We start from the raw sequence: 22,968 nt of genomic DNA, 5'->3' as shown, positions 1-22,968 counted from the left end.
ACAGTTCAGCAGCATCTTACAGTATGAATTTCATTCATTCACTGTCGTGATCCTGCCTTTACAGTGACACTTTGCTTGCTGTTTTTGAAACTGACTTGAGAGAGGGTTATCTGAATTCATTACCTGCAGGCTTGTATTCTGAGATTGGCTACTTAAAGTCTTTCTCTGCCCTTGTTTGACAGTTGATTCTAAACTAAATCACAGTCAATAAATCACAGTCAGTTTCCCATTATAATTATGTTTCTCTTTTACTAGCACATGCTCTCAAAAATTACTTTAATTTCCCCGAGGAAACACGAGAAGAAGCACATGAGGATTTTAAAGTAGGGGAGGGGCATGTGTAATACTAAACAGTTTCAGTGCTCTTGGCTGTTTTATCACTTCTCACACATACCCCCTGGAAAAAAAATAGGACAGTAAATGGCTGCATGTGTGTGAGATTAGCTCAGTTGATCAAATTATGATCTATCATGGCTCACTCAGGGGATGCTACAAATGCACGGGGGGGATGGTAAGATAGTGTGGCCCCAAACATTCACAGCAGTCTACCACAGCTTGCACCAGCTGACACAGCACAGTTGCAAAATGATTGACACTCACTTGGTGAGGCCAGAAAGGAGTCACAGTATTTATTATTTGCATACATTCTGCTTCATAATGACTCTAACAAGTCACAGTATTTATTATTTGCATACGTTCTGCTTCATAATGACTCTAACAACTCTGTTGTCTCAAACTTACAACCCATAACAAACCTGTCTCTCTGCCAGGTATTCCATGAAAGGGTTTCATTGTAATCAGCACTTTAAAGAGTTCTGCGGTGCTAGTAGTAAGTGTTGCCCCTGTGAAGTGCAGTGCTGATGCAGCTCCATCATATGTCTGGGGAATTATTTGTTTATTCTTGTCACTGATTCTCCTCCCCCATTGCCTCCCACTCTCCCAGGTGACCTTTAAATCAGATCTGTCCACAGCTGAGGTTCATGATGAAAACATCAAAGGACCTCTAAAGGTAAGGCGCACAAAATTGAGGAGACTGATGTTGTCCAACAGTCAGAAGGAAGGTTGCCATCAGTGCACATATTACATTAATTACTCCTGTATATTGTTAATACTGATGTCCTTTGTTTAAACTTTAAATTATGTCATGTTTTTTATATAAGCTGTATGCAGTCACTCCGTCCCCTTACAAAAAACCCACAAGATTATCAGCCAATTAGGGTTCTTTTAACAGCATTATGGTTGAGAACATAATTAGATTTATCATCTGAAAACAATAATAATAATGATTAGCATGCTAACATGCCAAATAATAGCAGCGTGTCTGTCCAACAGGTGGGCACTGTTGTAGAGGTAAAGAATCAAGATGGAGTTTACCAGGAGGCCACAATCAACAAGCTGACTGATGCTAGCATATATACTGTTGGTAAGTCAGTAGCAAACTGCTTGCTCTTCCTCTCTGAGACCTGTAATCTTCCTAGAGCTAGTTTGTGTTTGTGTACATGAAAATGAGTATTTTCCTTTTCCTTAGTGTCTGAACACACAGACATGATAGGTTCATTATGACTTATTCTTCCATTGGATATCACAATCTAATGTCTTTTCTGAGTGCACGTTCATAAATCATCTTAGAAATCAGAGAATAAAGCTTCTTCCAGTTCCAGAACTATGGGTGTAAAATCCTCTTATAAATAGCCACAAATGTGTATTTGGCAATTTACAAATGCAGTCATGTTTACAAATGAGTAAAAACAATTTTTGCGTGTCTCATTATGACAACATATGTGTTCAGTAATCTGTAAATAAAATCCAGATTTACAAATGTGTACAAATGATTTTCTCTGTGCAGTTCTTTAATGTATTTACAGGTCATTAGATGCACATGTGTGCGAGGTTTGAGAGGATTTTCTTGCTCTAAGATCCACAAATGTATGGTGTGTTTAATGATGAGTGGAAAACATGAACGTTTGGCTTTTCAGGCTTTTTTCCAGAAATAAAAACACTCGTCACCTCGATTGGATATGTATTTTAATGTGAAATATTCCAGTGTCATGTGGCATTATCTTGGTTTTAACGAGAACATAACTGTATTGTAGGCACTTCTGATTATAATTTTACAATCAATATTTAAGATGCCAACCCACAAATATTCATTATACTCTACAGGCAAGTTCTGCTTAAAACAAAATTAAAACCTGCTACAACACTGCTACATTAAATTACCATGTAATGCTATTTCAATAGCAGGGGACCCCTCTGTTAAATTCCTGAAGTTCACAGATGACACAACGGTTGTTGTCGGCCTCATCCAAGATGGTGATGGGTCTGCATACAGACAGGAGCTTGAACAGCTTGCCCTGTGGTGCAGTCGCAGCAACCTGGAGCTGAAGACACTCAAAACGGTGGACATGACAGTAGACTTAAGGAGGTTCCTGGGCTCCACTATCTCCCAGGACCTGAAGTGGACGTCCAACATCAACACCATCATCAAGAAGGCATTGTAGAGGATGTACTTCCTGCGCCAGTTCAGGAAGTTCAACATGCCTCAGGAGCTGCTGATACAGTTCTACAGAGGAATCATCGAGGAATTATCACTGTCTGGTTTGGCTCAGCAACCAAACAGGACAGGAACAGATGCCAGTGGATAGTCAGGACTGCAGAAAGAAACACTGGTGCCAGCCTGCCCTCCATGGAGGACCTGTACACCTCACAGCTCAAAATGAGGTCAGAGAAGTTTTCTGCAGACCCCTCACATCCTTTGGGTGGCACTACAGGTCCCTGTACACCAAAGCAACCACACACAAGGATGGTTTCTTCCCCTGTGCCATCACTCTGAACACTTAACTCATGACTGTATAACAGAACGACAGCGTCAGTAGGCTTATTATTGACAATAAATTGACTTTGACTTCTAAAAGCTACTCTTTGGAGACTTCGTTTAGTTTTCAGTTAATTCATATATATAAAGTCCTCCGATACTTCCCTGTCTCTTTTATTTTATCTGCTAGACAGAGAGTGGAGTAAATGGCTGTAGAAGAAATAAATCTTTTGAGCTGAAAGCGACTCTGTCACTGCCTGCTCATCTATCCAAACCTTAAAAGACAAGCATAATTTGTTTTCAGCATATCATAAAGCAAGCAGACATTTTGTAGCCAAGACAGGAGTGTGGGCTTAAATGTGTGTGTGTGTTACTGGACTGCATAACACAGTGCCAGCCCTCAATGCCATACCTTGTAAATGTACCTTTGTATGTACTGTATCTCTCTGGAAACTTCCATCTAAACTGTGTGTATATGAACATTCATATTTATAAGTACTTTTATTCTTATTTTTTATTTTGTTAATACACATTCCCATTTCTTGTTTGCACATTATTTTTATTTTCTCTCAGTCTTGTTTACTCTTTGCCTTACGTAAGAACATTGTACATAAACATTGAGAGCCACTGTATTGGAGTCAAATTCCTCGTGTGTCCAACACACCTGATTCTGATAAAACAAAGGTTCTGCATAAATATTAGGGTATCACTGTTTTAATATCTGGATAGGTTTTACTCAAAATGGTCTTTTATTGCTTGTTAAAATACATATTTATTCCAATCAATGGATGACGAGCAGTTTTATCTCTTTGGGGAAAAAGCCTGAAAGGCCAAATGAAGATGTGGTAACAGCACTGCTAGTTTAGTAACCTACTAAATAAAGTTAAAGCTAATATTGGTAGCTAGTGAGCTACTAAACCAGCAACGCTGTTACTTTAAGGTGAACAGAAGATTTATAACTTGGCATCACCTTAAATATTGATTGTAAAATGATATTGATAATACAAAACAAGCATGATCTTATTAAAACCTCAGTAAAGGCACATAACATTGGACTATTGGACATTAAAATATGTATTTAGTTAAAGTCCAATTGAGAGCAATTTTATATCTGGAAAAAAAGTATGAAAAGCCAAACATCCAAGTTTTCCACCTGTTATTAAATGCACCATACATTTCTGGATCTCAGAGTGAGAAAATTCTCTCAAAACTTCATGCACAAACATAAGGTCATTTGTGTGTCTGGCATTCTGTGCATGTGCATCTATAACAATCTATAAATACATGTTAGAGAACTGCACACAGAAAATCATTTTTACACATTTGTAAATCTAGATTTTATTTGTAGATTACTGAACACACATTTGTAGTCACACAAATTGGTTTTTACACATTTGCAACCTTGACTGTATTTGTAAATTGCCAAATGCACATTTGTGGCTAGTTATGAGATGATTTTATACCGATACAGAACTTACCTGAGAATCATGTGAGCAGGAACGTACTGTATTTTCAGTATATGGGGGCTGCTTGGCATATGTGTGCGTGCATGGCCTCACAGGTTCACACAGAGTAGGATCCAAAATGTCGGGAGAGGTGTACCTCCTATGGCTCCTTTCACTTTTACAATCGCTGGCGGCATATGGTGGTGAGCTGTTGTCAGAGGCGTGCAGGGAGCTGGGCTTCTCCAGCAACCTGCTGTGCAGCTCCTGTGTAGCCCTGCGATGGATTTGCGACCTGTCCAGGGTGTACCCCGCCTTCGCCCGATTGCCGGCCGGGATTGGCTCCGCTCCCCCCCACCCCGTTCAGGGACTATGTGGTAGAAAATGAATGAATGAATGAATGAAATAGTAACTTGAAAAAAACATTCTTGTGCTAGTGCTGAGAATAATCACATTTTTAAGTGTTCATCGGTATCAGAATATTCCAGTGATTGTTGGCTGTACAGTGGTGTGAAAAAGTGTTTGCCCCCTTACTGATTTCTTATCTTTTTGCATGTTTGTCACACTGTAATGTTTCAGATCGTCAAACAAATTTATATATTAGTCAAAGATAACACAAGTAAACACATCATGCAGTTTTTAAATGAAGGTTTTTATTATTAAGGGAAAACAAAATCCAAAACTATATAGCCCTGTGTGAACAAGTGTTTGCCCCCCTGTCAAAACACTGGTTTATCGCACCTGAGTTCAATTTCTCTAGCCACACCCAGGCCTGATTACTGCCACACCTGTTCGCAATCAAGAAATCACTTAAATAGGACCTGCCTGACAAAGTGAAGTAGACCAAAAGATCCTCAAAAGCTAGACATCATGCCGAGATCCAAAGAAATTCAAAACCAAATGAGAAAGAGAATAATTGAGCTCTATCAGTTTGGAAAAGGTTATAAAGCCATTTCTAAAGCTTTGGGACTGCAGCGAACCACAGTGAGAGCCATTATCCACAAATGGCGAAAACATGGAACAGTGGAGAACCTTCCCAGGAGTGGCCGGCCGACCAAAATTACCCCAAGAGCGCAGCGACAACTCATCCAAGAGGTCACAAAAGACCCCACAACAACATCCAAAGAACTGCAGGCCTCACTTGCCTCAGTTAAGGTGAGTGTTCATGACTCCACCATAAGAAAGAGACTGGGCAAAAATGGTTTGCATGGCAGAGTTCCAAGACGAAAACCACTGCTGAGCAAAAAGAACATAAAGGCTCGTCTCAGTTTTGCCAGAAAACATCTTGATGATCCCCAAGACTTTTGGGATAATACTCTGTGGACAGACGAGACAAAAGTTGAACTTTTTGGAAGGTGTGTGTCCCATTATGTGTGGCGTAAAAGTAACACCGCATTTCAGAAAAAGAACATCATACAAACAGTAAAATATTGGTGGTGGTAGTGTGATGGTCTGGGGCTGTTTTGCTGCTTCAGGCCCTGGAAGACTTGCTGTGATAAATGGAACCCTGAATTCTGCTGTGTACCAAAATATCCTGAAGGAGAATGTCCGGCCATCCGTTTGTGACCTCAAGCTGAAGCGAACTTGGGTTCTGCAGCAGGACAATGATCCAAAGCACACCAGCAAGTCCACTTCTGAATGGCTGAAGAAAAACAAAATGAAGACTTTGGAGTGGCCTAGTCAAAGTCCTGACCTGAATCCAATTGAGATGCTGTGGCATGACCTTAAAAAGGCAGTTCATGCCCGAAAACCTTCCAATGTGGCTGACTTACAACAATTCTGCCAAGATGAGTGGGCCAAAATTCCTCCACAGCGCTGTAAAAGACTCATGGCAAGTTATCGAAAACGCTTGATTGCAGTTGTTGCTGCTAAGGGTGGCCCAACCAGTTCTTAGGTTTAGGGGGCAAACACTTGTTCACACAGGGCTCTATAGTTTTGGATTTTGTTTTCCCTTAATAATAAAAACCTTCATTTAAAAACTGCATGATGTGTTTACTTGTGTTATCTTTGACTAATATATAAATTTGTTTGACGATCTGAAACATTACAGTGTGACAAACATGCAAAAAGATAAGAAATCAGTAAGGGGGCAAACACTTTTTCACACCACTGTATGTCCATGGGGACATTGCTAACAGAAACTGAATTTGACATACTTTTAATGGAGCCAGTAACCAAAATATAAACAAATATAGGCTAAAAAAAATGGGATTCAAGTTGGAGCCGTCAGCTAACTTCAGTAAGTGGCTCCATGGCAACATATGCTTCCTTTTTTACATCCCACAGAACTATGCTGAATCAACATTAAAAATTATATAACATAATGTAACTAGTAAGCAGTGTGGCTAAGTGCTGCAACTAACAAAAATTTTATGATTGAATTACCTGAAACAGTTTCCAGGGTGACATCGTCAAATTGCTGGTTTTGTGAGCAACAGTCCAAACTTCGGAGAGATTTAGTTTATAATTCCATAAAACCAAGAAAAGCAGCAAATTCTCATATTGTGGAAGCTGGTGCTATAAGGGTAAGTCTGTCAAGAGCTCACAGTTACAGCGTTAGATAACCCAAAGGATATAGAGTAGAAAGTACTCCTCGGCAGCTGCTTGTCGCTTAAGAGCGGCCGTGGGGTTCTGTCTGTCTTGAAATGCTCGTTTGTTTCATTCATCAGTGGGGAAAAAAAAAACTTCAGTCACTGTTAACTCAGTTGTTTTCTGTTTTGTTTCATCGTTGTTACAAAGTTGAGTGATGAATAATGGAATTTAAGAATTTACATAGATGCGCTTATCTTTGGGTATGATGTGGGTAAACGTGAACAGAAGGTTCCTCAAGTTCTTTAAAATGTTATCATCATTAGTAGTAGTAATGTACTTAGTGTTATTTGATATGGGGGCTTATTATTGACAATAAATTGACTTTGACTTCTAAAAGCTACTCTTTGGAGACTTCGTTTAGTTTTCAGTTAATTCATATATATAAAGTCCTCCGATACTTCCCTGTCTCTTTTATTTTATCTGCTAGACAGAGAGTGGAGTAAATGGCTGTAGAAGAAATAAATCTTTTGAGCTGAAAGCGACGCTGTCACTGCCTGCTCATCTATCCAAACCTTAAAAGACCAGCATAATTTGTTTTCAGCATATCATAAAGCAAGCAGACATTTTGTAACCGAGACGGGAGTGTGGGCTTAAACATACAGTGTGTGTGTTGCTAGACTCCTAGCCTACATACAGCAACCTAATAGTTTGTCTGTTATGTCTGCAGTGTTTGACGATGGTGATGAGAAGACCCTGAGGCGTTCCTCTCTTTGCCTGAAGGGAGCACGTCACTTTGCAGAGAGCGAGGCAAGTATTGTGGTGTCTTGCAGTTTTGCATCAGCCACACCTCTCATTTTTCCACAGAAACGACGCTCATTTTATTAGTTTATCCATCTGAGCTTTTTAAATGAGTATTTAGTCACCATCATTCTCAGACCTCTACTTGCAATGCTCAAATTAAAACACTGCCCAAGGTCCCATACTGGCATCAGAAATATTTCCAGGAACTGTAAACTGATCTCACAACAGAGTTGTTAATATAAACTACCTAAAGTTGATAAATCTCTCTATTTGTAAATGATGAATTCCCATGAAGAGAATTTCCTCAAGGTATACAAGATAGATCTCTTGTCTTCCAGTTTAGTGTCTTACAAGGTGGCTCTCGGGCTTTTTGCTGTTGTTTGTCTCCTCTGCAGACACTCGACAGACTCCCCCTCACCAACCCTGAGCACTTCGGCACACCTGTCATCGGCAAGAAGGGCAACCGCGGCCGACGATCGAACCCAATGTGAGTACCGTCCTCTGCCTCTGTGCGTCTAGCAGGGCTCATATCAAACTGGGGAATCAACAGGAGTCTGCCTGCCTCCTCGAGCTCCTTAATCATGCCCAGCTTGTGGATGCATGCTGGAGAGACTGTTCAAGAAAAGTACAGTCCCCCCAGAAGTTTGTTTTTTTTTGTTTTGTTTTTTACTGGGTGTGATATGCCTATTCCCTGGAGAGTGAGAGAATAGATTGTTTGGTGCTGGATATAACTGTGGCTCCTCTCTGTTAAAAAGAGGACACTCTCATCCATAATCTCATGCACTGACGTCCCTGGCTAATGGCATTCTGAGAAAAGTCAATATTACTTTAAACATTGCCGCAGTATTGACTTGGAATGGTCCCAGCTGCACATTAGCACCCTGGATCTGTTGTCTTCCTGTGCACTAATAGTGTCTTAACTCTTGAATTACAAGGATTAACAATACAGTATAGCCTAAGTTTAAAACAGCTGCACTGCATGTTTTAGATACTTCTTTTTTCTTCTGTTACAGGAATAGTTTGACATTTTGAGAATGTGCTAGTTTCCTTTCTTGCTGACTGGTACATAAGATGATAGAAATATGACTATTACATCTGTACCTAAAGGCTTGAAATAGGGTAAACTCTTTGCCTGAAGTCACCGCTCTTGGCCAGGAAATTATCTGGTGGAAACCCATGTAAAACTTAAAAGTGCGTTAGTGTTAACTAAGGTTTTACACATTGTGTGATAAATCTGGTGAACATGGGGCAGGATGTGGTGTCTGGATGTGCATGGAAAGAGCAACTCATTGGTTTGGCTTTTTGAGATGAAGAGCATTAAAAGCAGCCAAAGGACTCAACTTAGATTCAGATGTTGTGCTCTTCCTTGTGGATGTGTTAGCATCTAAAGCTAATGTGTTTGATTTGGCAACATCAGCCACCTAGTATGGTCACGATTGTTTTTATCCTACGTATTAAATTAATATGATTATTAATCCATTAATAATTTTAATTAGGGAATCGTTTGAGCTTTGTGTAAGGTTAGTGCTTTGTGTCACATTAGTAATAACCTGCTCATTCTACTGGACTGCCAGCTTCTTTTTTTCTGCATTTCAGTTTTTGTACATGTTAAACAAATGACATATAACATCTTAATTAGTGAGCTTTACAGTTGGGAGATAATCTTTTTAAAAATCGGTGGACACAATCAGGCTAGCTTCCCCCGTTTCCAGTCTTTATGCTAAGCTGTGCTAACTGACTGCTGGCAGTTGCTTTATATTTAGCATACAAACACCTAAGTGCTATCTTTTCATCTAACTTGTGCCAAGAAAGCAAATAAATGTATTTCACAAAATGTCAGACTAATGCTTTAAATTACAGTAAGTGTTAAACATTCCTTTCTTGGACCAAATGTTTTCCTAGATGAACTGTAGTCTCTTCTTTATTGAGTAGAATGCTTTGTTTATGACTTTGGTTCACAGCTTAGTTGTTGTTGTAGTTGTAGTAATAATAGCAGCAATAGTAGTAACAGCCTGGCTGATTTACTGCTCTTGCGTCATGCCAGACTGCGTGTATGCACATAGAACTCTGCTCAGAGCAGGCCTCGTGAGGCATAAGCAGAGGAGGGAGGGTCAGTGTGCCTGCTGGTGCCGCTTGCATGATCACTCTGAGATATGGCTGCCGGTCTGCTGGACGCAGGATGACTGTCTCAGCAGAGATGGAGGCGGCTCCTCAATACACTGATCCTAATAAGTGGCCTCATCAGTAGAGATGGCTGTATGTTTCTCTGTGCTGCATAATAATGAATGCAGTTTTATTTCCCTAACCTGATTATATACAATTTAATATTTAATGTCAAAATCTCTGTGGCTCATTGGTTCTAAAGTACTGTATTTATGAACAAATACATGCTCGCTGTACCTTTCTAACTTGCATTCCAGTGAGTAAACTTTTCTTTTCTCCCCCAGTCAAGAAGAAGAGTTGTCCTCCTCCTCCAGTGAAGAAGAGGAGAGCGATCAGCGGCAGAATGAGGATTTGTTCGGTAAAGTGGTCTGTGTGGAGGGGGTCGCCACTGGGGACAAAAAGAAGACCACGTGGTATCCTGCCCTGGTGAGCTCATAGTCTCCCTTCCTTTACTCTTGTCTGCTCCTTAGCTGTGAAGAAATGGGGACCACTGCTGCTGCTCCCCCAGAACACTGCAGAGCATTGTGCTTTGTCAACTGAATGCCTGCTTATGTAATCTCGCCACTCAGCGGGAGTTTGTTACTGCCTGTTACCTGTTACTGGAAAGATTTGTGTTGTTGAAGTTAAAAAAGCTGATTCCTATAAATAAGACCAACCTTTTGCACTAGCTGCCTGACTTCTATGGTTTGAAGAATTTCAGAAAGCTGAACAGCTCAGTTCTAATTTTGGAGGAGAAACCTGTGAGTTGTTTTCCTTGGTGTATGCAACAATGCAGCACAAACACTGGTCTGATGTTTCCGGTCTTTCCCAATCCATTTCCCTCCACCCACCCTCAGCTCTGAGCCACTGCTAGCACACAGTGAAATGGTGACAGGCCTTGTTTGTTTATGTAAGTGTTACAAGTGGAACTGGGAGAGGGTGGGGAAAGCTGTCCCTTTAAGTGTGTAGTCAGCGCAGCCCCGCCTCTGAGGTTTGTTGTTCTTGGCTTGCTGTTGACTGAGCTCCATGCTGCCTCCTTGTGACAGCCCAGAGACATGCACTACACAGTAGCCTGTCATTGTTTACATTGTGACCGTACAGCAAAGGGGTGGAGCAGAACACTGGTAGATGTCCCATGTAACAGATCATACATGGTTGTGATGAACAGTGTGCTCTTAAGTGACCTAATTAAGTCAAAAGTCACAAGAAACAGGTCTGCATGTGTGAGAGGGTATTTTTGTTTGCAGTGTGGAATATGTGTCAGAGAGGGAAATTATATCAGACAGCAAACTTGAGTCATAGTGTTCAAATAAATGCATCCACCCTGCAAGTGTGTGTGCCATATAAACAAAGAGAGCAGGAGTGAGCAGACAGGGTCCTGGTGGAACTTAGATGTCCACAATGATACTTCTACCTCTTCTGCATGAGACCCTGGCACCAGGACGTTTCTGTGTTGTGCTGCTCAGCTGCAGTAAACATCAGCAGCACATGCTGCAAGTGCACTCACACCCCTTACACGTCACTCTGCATCTCTTCTGCTTGTTTGGCTTTGTTTCGTAGACAGCATATTTTGTAATCCATCAGTGTGGCCTTTTGCTGAAGAGGCTTTAGTCATGGACTCACACTCTGACACCCCCCTAAACTCTTCCACTTTGTCTTACACACATGCAGACAGAGTACTGCCATGTCTGACCTCCTGACTGTCTCTTGTTTCTGTGCAACAAGGTCATCTCCCCAGACTGCCATGAAGATGTGACTATGAAGAAAGACAACATCTTTGTCCGATCTTTCAAGGATGGAAAATTGTGAGTCATTATTAATGTGCTGAAAACCAGAAGCGTGGCTGGCTAATATCTGTCAGTAGATTATTTGACATTATTAATTAATATAAAATGTAAATGATGTTTGTAACTAATTATGTAACATACGTTAGCATAGCACAAAGTTAAGCCTTAGACTTACTGATTTGTGATTTTTAGCCAACAAGCTAAAGGGATATTCAGTTCACATTAAGGGAAAACCAAGCAATCTTTTGAGAAGCTCTGTTAAACAAATGATTGTCACTTTGACAAGATAAATGATCAAAGTGGATCTTAATCAGTATTCTGTTAGTCAGTTAATCAACTAAGCATTTAGTACTAGTGTACAGCAGTCCTGTCCTGAATCTTGGAAAAAAGTATTTTGTAAGGAGATGTGTGCAGTGAACATTTTGCCAAAAGAAGCATATGTTTGTATATTGACAAAGGAATTGCTTGAGTGCGCTCTACTGTAAGATGTGCTTGCACAGTGTAAGTGTAATTTGTGCAAATATTTCAGAATTTTTTGGCCCATTTTTTTGCTTTTTCTTTCTTTTTTATATATATTTTGAAATGTGCTTTGAACTTCCCACTCATGACAAATCTCCATATTATCTCATTATTTGAGGGAGCGCTGTCAGATTTTGCAGTCTCTCAATAAGAGCCTTTCCTGGCAGTGCTGTTATGCTATTTTATTTGTCCTGAGGCTGTAAGTTACTGGTGAGGTAAAGTGGTGGAGATTCCCTGCAGCCTGCCCTCGGCATGGTATCATACTGTCAGATTTTTGTGTGTAGCAAAGAGAGGAATAAGCTCTGTCAAGATTCTGCACTTAGCCGGTGGTTTGTTAGTGAAGTCTCTCTGTATGTGGGGAGAAACATAGCCCCCACTCAATATAAATTTATCTGCTGTTTGCTCAGTGCTCCAAAAAACTACTTTCCTGTCAGTTTGATTTTTAGTGATGTCAGAGCTTGTGTCAGGCTTGAGTCTGTGTTCCTGCTTAACTCAGCTGAAAACCTATTTGCAGCAAAGGAAGTCTTATAGCGTGTATTTTGGCTAATAGTCGGGTGAAAGGTAGAGCTGATGAGAGCGATAAGATAGGGGATGATAAATCTGAGAAGAACTGGAAGTCGTAGACTTGTGAAGTATTTCCTGTAGGGCTTTTGTTGCAAGTCAAATCGCACTGTAGCAGTTTTTTTCTGTTTTGTGGCAATTTGATTGCAGTCATTGAAATCAGCATAGTGTGTCCAGGAGTGGAGGCAAGAAATAATAATGTGAGGAACTGGAAAATCCAAATGAGATTTTTAGCTTTGTATTCATCCAATCCTTTTACTTTTATATGGATGGTGTAACAAAGATGAAAAATGTATATTGTCCCTGTTACTCGTGTGTGATGTGATGCATCTGTCAGATGTTTATTTATATTATGTTGCAGTTTTGCCAGTTACAGAAGAAGATTTTATGTATTTTCAGAGACAGAAGCTCTTTAACAGTTTATCACATATAATCATTGCTGACATTTTGCACTATGAATTTTCACTTTCATCAATGACAGTTTCACAGTTGCTTACTGTGCTACCCTTTTTGTGCATACACAATGTTCAGGTGCTTTTCTTTTCACTGACAACACACACAGGCTCCACTTGTCATTGTTTGTTATTATACTTTTATCATTTATGCCAGCCTTTTCTCGCCTATTATTATTAGAGTTATTCTAACTTGCTGTTCCCTGTGTCATTTGTTTTTTGAAGTGGGGTCACATCCAGAAGCCACGTGACCTCTCGCGCACAGCGGCAGGGTCAATGTGTTCACTTTCCTCTGGAGATTTTGATATTGTTTGTGATAACCGTTCAGTGCGCCTTTCAAAACAATGGCTTTGGACAACATGTTTTTAGGGAAAGCGAGGTCACATCCAGAGGGGAGATGGGAGTTGTCATGCGGTGCTTGATCTTACTTAATCAGATCTGGTTACCACAGTAACAGTGGAAACAGCAGCCGTGGCTATTTTTTTCCTTGTTTGGCTGATGAGAAAACTTGTCTGTGGTGTTGACATGCTGTAGACAGAAAAAGATGGCTTAATCATTGTGAATAGGTTTTTAACTCGGACTCACACCAGCTAAACAAAACCGGGCTGCAGAATTGATTTAAAAAAAAAAAAAAAAAGATGTCCTTGTCATATTGAGAGCTGAAACAATTAATCAGCTATCAGTCAGTCAACTGAAAATTAATGACAACAATGATAATCAAGTCATTGTTTGACTCAGTTTTTGAGCAAAAATGTCAAAATGTGCTTGTGCCAGCTGCTGTTCTCTTTATGTTACTGTAGATGGCATATTTTTGAGTTTCAGAGACAAAATTAGCCAATTGAAGACATCACCTAGAGCTTTAGAAAGTGTGATGGGTATTTTTCATGGTTTTTTATGTTTTTGTTACTTTTAAACATATACTGTTAATAAAACTGGGATTTCACTGTGCCTTACTTAATCAATAAAGGCTATATACACTGTATATTATGCCAAGAAGAAGCTGAGCTAGAAGTGTAAGTTGCAAATATTGTAAACCATAAAACTTATTTAGTTTAGCACTTTGTGGAGCAGATTCAGATTTCTTAAGCTACCACTTGATTTAGAATTTAAAAAAATAAACGGACTAAGTTTGTTTGGGATGAGTGTGTGGCAGCAACATTTCAAAATGTGGACTGTTTTTTCCCCTAAGCTATGCTAGTGGCATGGCTTTAGGGCTGGCGATGTGTTGGTCAGTCACTTGGTCCACCAGTTTGATCCAGACAGACATATCTCAACAACACAAACTGCCTTGCAGACATTAATGGTCCCCAGAGGATGAATCTTAGTAAATTTGGTGATCGGGTGATCTGCAATGTATTGCCAACCGCAGGTTTGAATTTATCCAGTACTTGATTATGTTTATGACCAAATATCTGCAAAAGCAGTGACGCTCCCATTAGCTTAAGCTGAATGTTTTATTCATTCATTTTCTACCGCTTAGTCCCTGAACGGGGTCACTGGAGCCAATCCCAGCCAGCAATCAGGCGAAGGTGAGGCACACCCTGGACAGGTCGCCAATCCATCGCAGGGCTAACACAGAGACGAACAACCACACACACACACGGGCAATTTAGAGACACCAATCAACCGAAGCTGCATGTCTTTGGACTGTGGGAGGAAGCCAGAGTACCTGGAGAGAACCCACCCAAGCACGGGGAGATAGAGTACCTGCCACACAGAAAGGTCCCGGGTGGGGCCCGAACCCAGAACCTTCTCGCTGTGAGGCAACGGTGTTAACCACTGCGCCACCGTGCCGCCCGCTGAATGTTTTATTTAGTGCTAAATGGCAAATAAAACTAAGATGGTGAAAATGGTAGACACCACATGAACCACTGCAAGTAACATACCCAGTACTTTTTCGTCTGTTTTCTCTGAGCTCTTTTAGCTGCATTACACTGTTTTTATAAATTTTGCTTTTGTAAACACTCCATGACAAATCTGGTCATTGGATGGACTCAGCTGCCTACAGATACCACTGCAAATCGTCTCTCTGGCTCAGCAGCCAAACATCTGACTGCTTTCAAGCTTACAAGCTCCACTGATCCATTTATCTCCCAAATCACCGATGCTGTGCCCAGCTGCTATAGAGATGCTGTAAGAAAGCAGGCTGTGGATGCAGTCCTGACCAGTCATGTCTGCCCAGGTTCATTGTTGTTGGCGCTGGCTATAAGGTTAGAAACCTCAAATGTGTGGATGCAGTTTCCTTCATGCCAGTGTTGTAATTAACACGACTTTAGGGTGGCTACTTAGTTTTTATGGTCCTACTTTTGTTGCAGGAAAACAAAAATCTGCTTGGATTGTTACTGGCTTGGCTTTAATCACAGTCACTTCCTGAACCTTGGTGTAGTGCTGCCCACAATACGTCATTTTGGTACACATTTTAATCAGAGTTGCTGTGTTTTCCAGTTACATGGTGCTGCGGAAGGACATCCGTGAGATGAACAGTGATTGTCCTCCAAAGGCTGACGCAGGGCTCAAACCGGGTAAGTTTAAAGTAAAGCTTTAAGAGGTAAACATTACAGAACTGGAGCATTTCTGTGCATACCTAGTCCCTGACATCTGTAGGCTGGCCTGTGTGTGTTGGCAGAAAATGCTCAGAGTGGGTCGCAGTGAGGCACACTGAAGAAAGAAGTTTTGTTTTTGTTCAGGGGAATGTAGTGGTGGAGAGCTCCTGTCCTTGTCGAGTCTATTTTTATTTGAAGTCCTCAGCACGCTCTGTACATAGTGCCCCCGTTTTTCTACTGCAGAATTCTTACTCTCTCATAATTACAATTAGGAAGCAGTGTTGTATTATCCCGGTCTCAGGATTCACAAGTGGTTGACTCACAACTGTGATATTTTCCACATTACAAAAGCGTAAAACAAGCATCTGCCAAGATGTTAGATGCTGCTTAATCCCACCTGTGACACTGTGGCTGGATGCTTCTGCTTCTCTGAGTTACTGTGAATGCTCCTGACAGATTTTCAGGCTGCTTTCTTTCACGACTGCTTTGCTTCATGTTTGTGTCAAAATGTCTTTTTATACTGTCCTGTTTTTATATGGGTCTATTATTTTCAGAGTTAACATAGCAACAACAGTTATATAACATATTTTTTAGCCAAGTATTTGCATTAGGGTTCTCTTTGTTTGGGTGGTTCACTACTGGGATCACCCATGCAAATATGCACACACACACATGCACACCCAGCATCCCCTTACCCCACAAACACCCAGTGGCAGATGATATTAGGTGAAAATCCTTAAATGTAGGTTCTGTTGATTCATGATCTTCTTTTCACTTGAATTATGACATTTATATTTCATGAACAAGATGCAGAGCAATCTGATTGAGACACCCATTCGTGTCTTATCTGTGTATTATCTATTTAACCTGAAAAAATGTTCTGTCTGCAAAATGATTTAGCTTTTGTTTTTCCAGGTCGGTTTGCTAGATGACAGCAACGACAGCTGAGTGTGGTCAGTGTGTAATCTTTCTGGCTCTCTGCATGTGTTCGACAGCGCTGGACGCTGCCTTGGCGTTCCAGCAGCAGCTGGTCGTGCCCAGCACCTGGAAGACAGAAGTGAAAGAGGAAAGTTCTAGCAGTGAGGAGGATAATGATGATGAAGAGGAAGAGCAGGAGGAAGATGCCAGTGGTGAAGAGGAGGAGGTAGAGGCAGAACTCTTCACATGATCTGAGCCCTACCACCTCGAACTTAACATGATCTTGAATCTGTCTTGTTCACTGTCTGCAGGAGGAAGTGGAGCCGTTCCCAGAGGAGAGAGAGAACTTTCTACAACAGCTGTACAAGTTCATGGAAGACAGAGGTGAGCCCAGACTGCAGGTGGAGATTCACATGGTTTCTTCAGAAAAAAAACATTGATTTTAAATGCAGTAAGGTTTTAGCTTTTTATGTTTACGGTTCAGTGTGGCTTTAAATCTACCAGTTGTGACATGTTTGTCTCACTTAGGCAGATTAGGTCAAGGGAGTGTTAAAATAAAATGAGACAAATAACACAATTTTTTGTTGTCTCCCTCTTATACTCTTCTGTTCTTATGTCTGTTCTGTCTGTCTGCTTCCAATTCCCATACCTCAGTGGGCTCTACAGTCTTTAAGGCTGCACCTCTAGTCTAATATGGTTCTTGTATAGCTTCATAACTTTTTTTTTTACAATTATCTCTATTTTTTTTACCTACCTTGGTGATTAAAATGTATTGAAAACCAATGATAGAATGTAACTAAGTACATGTACTGTACAAATTTGAGATAATTTACTGTAGTGTTTCCTTTTCATGGTACTTTGAATGTCTACTCCACTACAGTTCAGTGGGAAACATTGTACTTTTTACTTCATTACATTTGATAGTTTTAGTTACTAGTGACTTTTCAAATTAACATTTTTACAAAACCATAGGATCAGATCTAACATATGATGTGCTGCTGATTATGCAGTGCAAAAGTATTTAAACCTCTTTCAGCTAGAACAGTAATGTGCTACTTACAAGTGGCTGCATGGGGTTTAAGCATCCAGTAATATCAGAGTTAAACCACTCATAAGTGTATTTTTGGCATGTTCTTTGTTGCTCCTCATTAGGAACTCCCATCAACAAGCGGCCTGTTCTGGGCTACAGGAATCTGAACCTGTTCAAGCTCTACAGGCTGGTGCACAAACTGGGAGGCTTTGACAGTGTGAGTACCACTTTGACAGGGATTCCTTCTTGTGTAGTTTGACTTTGGTCAGTATTGACTGGCTGTAGAACTGTCTTCTTCTGTGTCCATGTTTGAACAGATTGAAAGTGGCTCCGTTTGGAAGCAAGTCTATCAGGATCTAGGAATCCCTGTGCTCAACTCAGCCGCTGGCTACAATGTCAAATGTGCTTACCGCAAGTACGTACAGGCGCTGCCTCCACAGCTCCTCAAAGCTTTTAACTCTGTTTGGCAGATGCAGCTTTTGTTTCTGTAGTTTTTCACCAAGACTGACATGCAGTTTGTTCCCCTTTTTACTTGTCCGTTTTATACATTTCTGACTCCTCTTTTTAGTAAGCTCTTCAGGATTATGCCTGCAAGTGTAACATTTAGCAGTGCAGACATGGGTTATGTTGACAAATAATGTGTTATCATGCAGGTACTTGTATGGATTTGAGGAATACTGCACCTCCACTGCCATCACCTTCAGGATGGACCTCCCTTTGAAGCAGGGTCCCAAGGAGGAGGTGAAGTCTGAGGAGGAGGCAGGAGGGACAGCTCCCACATCCTCCAGCTCAGAGGAGCAGAAAGCCCAGGTGGATGGAGACCCCTGCAGTGCAGAGTCTGTAGTCTGCAAGGTGCTTTCTCCTAAATACTGTTTGATTAAATTCTGTCCTTTTTCCTTTGTGTTTAGATTAATTACTGCAGACCACCCATGTATTTGTTTATATTAAAAGCATCCCTCTGCTATAGGAGGAAACACCTGCCAAAATGGAGTCCGACCCATCTAAAACTGAGGGAAAGGAGAGCGGAAACGACGACATAGATGATGAAGATGGCCCGCTCAAGGGAGATGCAGATGAGGGCTCATCAATGGCTCACCTTGGGGCAGAGAACATGAAGCAGGAGCATGAAGAGGAGCAGGAGAGCAAGGACAACTCTGGGTAGGTGATCCAAAGGAATGGTCCCTCCACCAGGGTGGTAAAAACAAACAAAAATGGCGCAAACATAAGCTCCGTGCAGCGCTCCTGCATGATGAAGCTGTGATAATATTCCACCTGACCTTCAATATTTAAGAATTTTAAAAGTTTCTCCAGACAAAAGGACCTCAGGTATTCACTTTCCTTGGTGGCAGTAAAAACCTGAAATACCATTCGCACTGAGGAGTAGTGACCCTTCTGACCTTAATGACACTAATACCCAGTATACCCACAATCCACCACTAACCAGAAAGGAAAGCTCGATTCTCTCTCCTCTACTAAGCTCTTGCCCATGGCCTTCTATGCTATATTATTTCTTATGGCTTAGTTGGCATCAGCTGGCAGAGACGTCTTAGAGCACTAGAGCCTGACTGCTGCCTTTCACCTGGCATGTCATGCTGTGCTCTCCCTCACACCCAGTGCACACACCATGGCTGTGTTCTTCTTGATTTCTGGTCTCTTCTAAATTCTTATCTCTATCTCTCCATCCCCTCTTCCTGTAATTTCTCTCTCTCTCTTTTTTTGCCTTTTTGATGTTTAGCTTTATTAAATGTTCCATGTCTGTGAGTGTTGTCACTGATGCATTAGCACACTAGTCACGAGGTAGCGCTTCAGAGGCAGTAACCCTTAAAGGACAAAGCAAATTTCAGTGTTGATAAATGCTAGGTCTGGATAGTTGAATTGTTTGCTCTCAGTTAGTTGCCCTTTCCTCTGTTGTTTCTTGTCCATTGCATCAAGATCAAGGTTCTCTATTTGGTTTAGACCTGTGTTGTTCACCCTCCAGTTTGACATTTGTGTTAAGGTTGTTTGGGCAAATGAAAGGCAGACTAGAAAACTGTAGCAAAAAGTTAAGATACCTGGTTTACTGCAGGTTTTGTGATTGGGAAATTGCCTGACTTATTCATGGTTGCTCCTATCGTCCCTCTCTCTCTGTAGTTTTTTCCACCCATGGCAGCAGGCGCTCTTCAGCATGATTATGCTGATTACTTTCTGACAATGAGGAAGGTTCCCTGATTCTTTGGCTTTGTCAGGATCAGTGGTCATCACAGATGACGTGGTCATGCAAGGGTCTACGGACAACCCGCAGGCTGAACTGATCTGAGCTGTCCTGATGGTAGCAGACCTGTTTGATGTCTTCTGTAGCAGAGACTGTGTGTAGCCAATGAGACCTAGTTTCCACTGAGCTTAAATGGGAAGCTTATTTTAATTCATGTTAATGTTGGTTATTCATCATATGGAGGGAAGCTCCTGTTCTACACTGTTAATTTACTGCCTGAGTGCTATTTACTTTTTTTTTCCTGATGAAGCGTATTCAACTCTCGCTCTATTGAAGTGTGCAGCCCACTGACTCTCCAGCCTTTCTTTCTGGCTTTTCAGTGCATAACAATGTGAAATTATTAAAATTTCATTGCATTGGTTTTGAGGAATTTGTTTAGAGCTGAAGCTAATGATTATTTTCATTTTTGACTAATCTGCTGGTTACATTTTGATTAACTGTTTGGCCTCCAAGCTCCATGCCTCAAAGGTGACATCATAAATGTTGTTTTGTCCAACCAGCTGGCAAGGTCATCATAATATTAGATTTATGATCAATTTAAGACCAAGAAAACAGGATATTGTCACACATGATAACATGGAACCAACAAATGTTTTTATTTAAAATAGTAGCATATTATTTTGTTTTTGTTTCTGATTGATTGTTGCAGCTCTAAAAATTGGTTCTCTCTCAGAGTTTGATATTTTATCTTTGCTTCCATGTGTTTTGTGATCATATTTTTCACTCAGGGGTCTATTTAAAAGGTCAGTGAATCTTTTGGCATGTTAAGCCTAGTGGTCCGGTCCGGTCCAGTCTTGGGTTGTACGAGTTTCTTCAGCTGTCTCACTTGGACTTCTATACAGATAAGCAACTTGTTGTCATTATGGCTTGTTGAAAATGAGCGGTCAACAGAAAGCTCATGCTCAGAGCAGTTAGGTGTGAGAGGGATTGTATTGTAGCTGTTGTTTGTGACAGCAGACCAAAGTGGATCTTGCAGTTGTGCATCCTCTCAATGCTCTAGTCTCGCTTTAAGTTACTGTGCTGCCTGCTAAGTTGTGCCTCACTGTGCTAATCTGCCCCTGCGGCCCCTGTGCTTAAACCACTTACTGGCACTCTTGCACCGCCTGTATACCCTGCAGCTTCACACCTCCTGGCTGTTTCCCACTAGCTCCCCCTTGTGGCTGCTTTGTTTCTTACAGTGTGTATGTGTGAGTGGGAATCTCAAGTCCTGTATGTTTTGTGGATATAGGGTTAGATAGTGTAACAGTGGTGCTATTTGCCATGCAGGACAATTCAATTTTGCCATGAAAGAATGATTTTTTTATTTGCTGAAACACTCGATGTACTGTTCTCTGATTGGATTACTGTAAATGATTCAGTTGTTAATCTGTAGTTTGCTGTAGGTTACACTGGGAAGTTAATGTTTGTTTATGGATAAGGAACTAGAGTTGTAATGGCACAGGGCAGGCAAGGGTGAAGCAAGCTAATTAGAAAACAGGCTTCTTAGGTGGGTGGCTATGAGTGGGCTTTTATGGTGTTCAATGGGGCAGCCTAGGGCCAGGAAGTGCTGAACTGTTTTTTTTGCAGGGATGACAGCAGTCAGGAGGGGGAGGAAGGGGAGGAGTTTGAGTGTTACCCCCCGGGGATGAAGGTGCAGGTGAGGTATGGGCGAGGCCGCAATCTGAAGACGTACGAGGCCACTGTCAAAGAGGCAGACGTGGAGGGGGGAGAGGTGCTCTACCTGGTGCACTACTGTGGCTGGAACGTCAGGTAAGACAGGACCTGGGGAGAAATTACTTAACATTTATATTCACCTTAAGAAAAAGAAGAAAAAAAAAAGACATTTCTTAACCTTCAGTTTAGCTCACGGGATCACCGGCTACATGGGTGTCCCCGCAGCAATAACAGTTGCATCCCTTCCTCACAATTGTGTTCATCTGATCCAGTCCCATGGTCAGTACTCTGATTATGGACAACACTGGGCCATCTAGTGGCAAAAACAGAATTGAGTATTGGGTTGATGTGGATCACTCCTCAGCTTCCCTCTCTCAGTTTTGATGGAATCCCCTGTCTGTCTGTCCTCCAGCTGTCTGTCTCTGAACTAAATCCACAGACAGGCTGAATTTTAATCACTTCCATAGAGCAAATTGCCAACCAGAGGTTTTGGTTGAACAATTTTTGGATCCTATCGTACTAATATTTTAATGTGAATTACTCTTTGGATCTATGAAAGGCCAACCAGAGTGCTGCTACACTCACCTCTACCTCTCAACCCTCTCCCCCCTCCCCAGTGGGTCAGGGTTAATGCAGTGTTGAGTAGAGTGTTAGGGTACCATGACACAGAGGTTAACTAGTGCAATCAGCATTTCATTGTCTCAATGTTGTTGTGTGGTCCTCTAGCACTCTATAAAAGACATTGGGATGTTCTCTGCATTGTGTCTGTCGTGTGTGATGTTGTGAAACTTTTCATTTTCCTCATATGACCCAAGTAGCACCCTTGGTATTGTTGGAACTCTGTTGAATATGATTTGTGTGGTGGTCGGTGTCACTATTGTTTCTTTCTTCATCGTAAAGGTTTGTCTTTATCCACATAATACCATTGGACTTCTTCCTTTGCTGTTGAGGCTTATTGTGTCACAGCAGCATGTTTGGGTCAGACAGTAGAGGTGTCTGTGTGATGGGTGGTGTGAGAGATCTGCTCAAAGATCCCAATGACGCAATTGTTTCTTGTCTTTGTGCTTGATTTTTAGATATGATGAATGGATCAAAGCAGACAAGATTGTGCGCCCTGCCAATAAGAACGTACCAAAAATAAAGCACCGCAGAAAAATAAAGGTACGAGTTTGAGGAGTTGCAACTTTTTAACTTAAACCTGGTTTTGGTGTAATGAATCACTGACTTTGCTCATTTCTGACAGAACAAAGCTGAGAGGGAGCGAGACAGGTTGGAGAGGCTCAATGACAGAGAAGTCCTGGGCCCTTCGTCCAACACTAACCGTGTCCCACGCTCTAAATGTGGCCTGAGTCAGGATGTCTTTTCCAAGATGGACGAGTGTGAAGACAAAGGGACTCAGCAATCTCCAGTCAAGTCAATAGAAATTACATCTATCCTCAATGGCCTGCAAGGTAGCAACACTCATTAGTCTGTAGTCCTCCTGCACACTTACAATACATTAGGACTGTTTCACTCTGAAGTG

At 41.3% G+C, this 22,968-nt stretch overlaps 1 protein-coding gene across 3 annotated transcripts in view; it reads left to right on the top strand.

The window, feature by feature from the left end:
• The window catches only part of arid4b (AT-rich interaction domain 4B), a 45,421-nt gene that overhangs the window by 17,840 nt on the left and 4,613 nt on the right, over positions 1–22,968 (top strand). For 2 of the 3 annotated variants that reach the window (XM_020603298.1, XM_020603306.1), the window contains exons 4-19: positions 944–1,009; positions 1,333–1,423; positions 7,517–7,596; positions 7,986–8,077; positions 10,038–10,179; positions 11,458–11,537; positions 15,497–15,573; positions 16,590–16,738; positions 16,824–16,896; positions 17,665–17,759; positions 17,860–17,957; positions 18,196–18,394; positions 18,510–18,700; positions 21,360–21,542; positions 22,523–22,607; positions 22,690–22,897. In XM_020603298.1, the coding sequence (XP_020458954.1) occupies positions 944–1,009; positions 1,333–1,423; positions 7,517–7,596; positions 7,986–8,077; positions 10,038–10,179; positions 11,458–11,537; positions 15,497–15,573; positions 16,590–16,738; positions 16,824–16,896; positions 17,665–17,759; positions 17,860–17,957; positions 18,196–18,394; positions 18,510–18,700; positions 21,360–21,542; positions 22,523–22,607; positions 22,690–22,897 (1,909 nt within the window). The remainder of the gene's footprint in view (positions 1–943; positions 1,010–1,332; positions 1,424–7,516; positions 7,597–7,985; positions 8,078–10,037; positions 10,180–11,457; positions 11,538–15,496; positions 15,574–16,589; positions 16,739–16,823; positions 16,897–17,664; positions 17,760–17,859; positions 17,958–18,195; positions 18,395–18,509; positions 18,701–21,359; positions 21,543–22,522; positions 22,608–22,689; positions 22,898–22,968) is intronic. The other variant, XM_020603314.1, reaches the window with a different exon arrangement.

This window comes from Monopterus albus, unplaced genomic scaffold, assembly GCF_001952655.1.
Source record: "Monopterus albus unplaced genomic scaffold, M_albus_1.0 scaffold3.1, whole genome shotgun sequence".
In the NCBI taxonomy this organism is placed as follows: Eukaryota; Metazoa; Chordata; class Actinopteri; order Synbranchiformes; family Synbranchidae; genus Monopterus; species Monopterus albus.
Note: the sequence above shows the minus strand (reverse complement) of the source record. Positions and strands in the feature narration are given on the sequence as shown.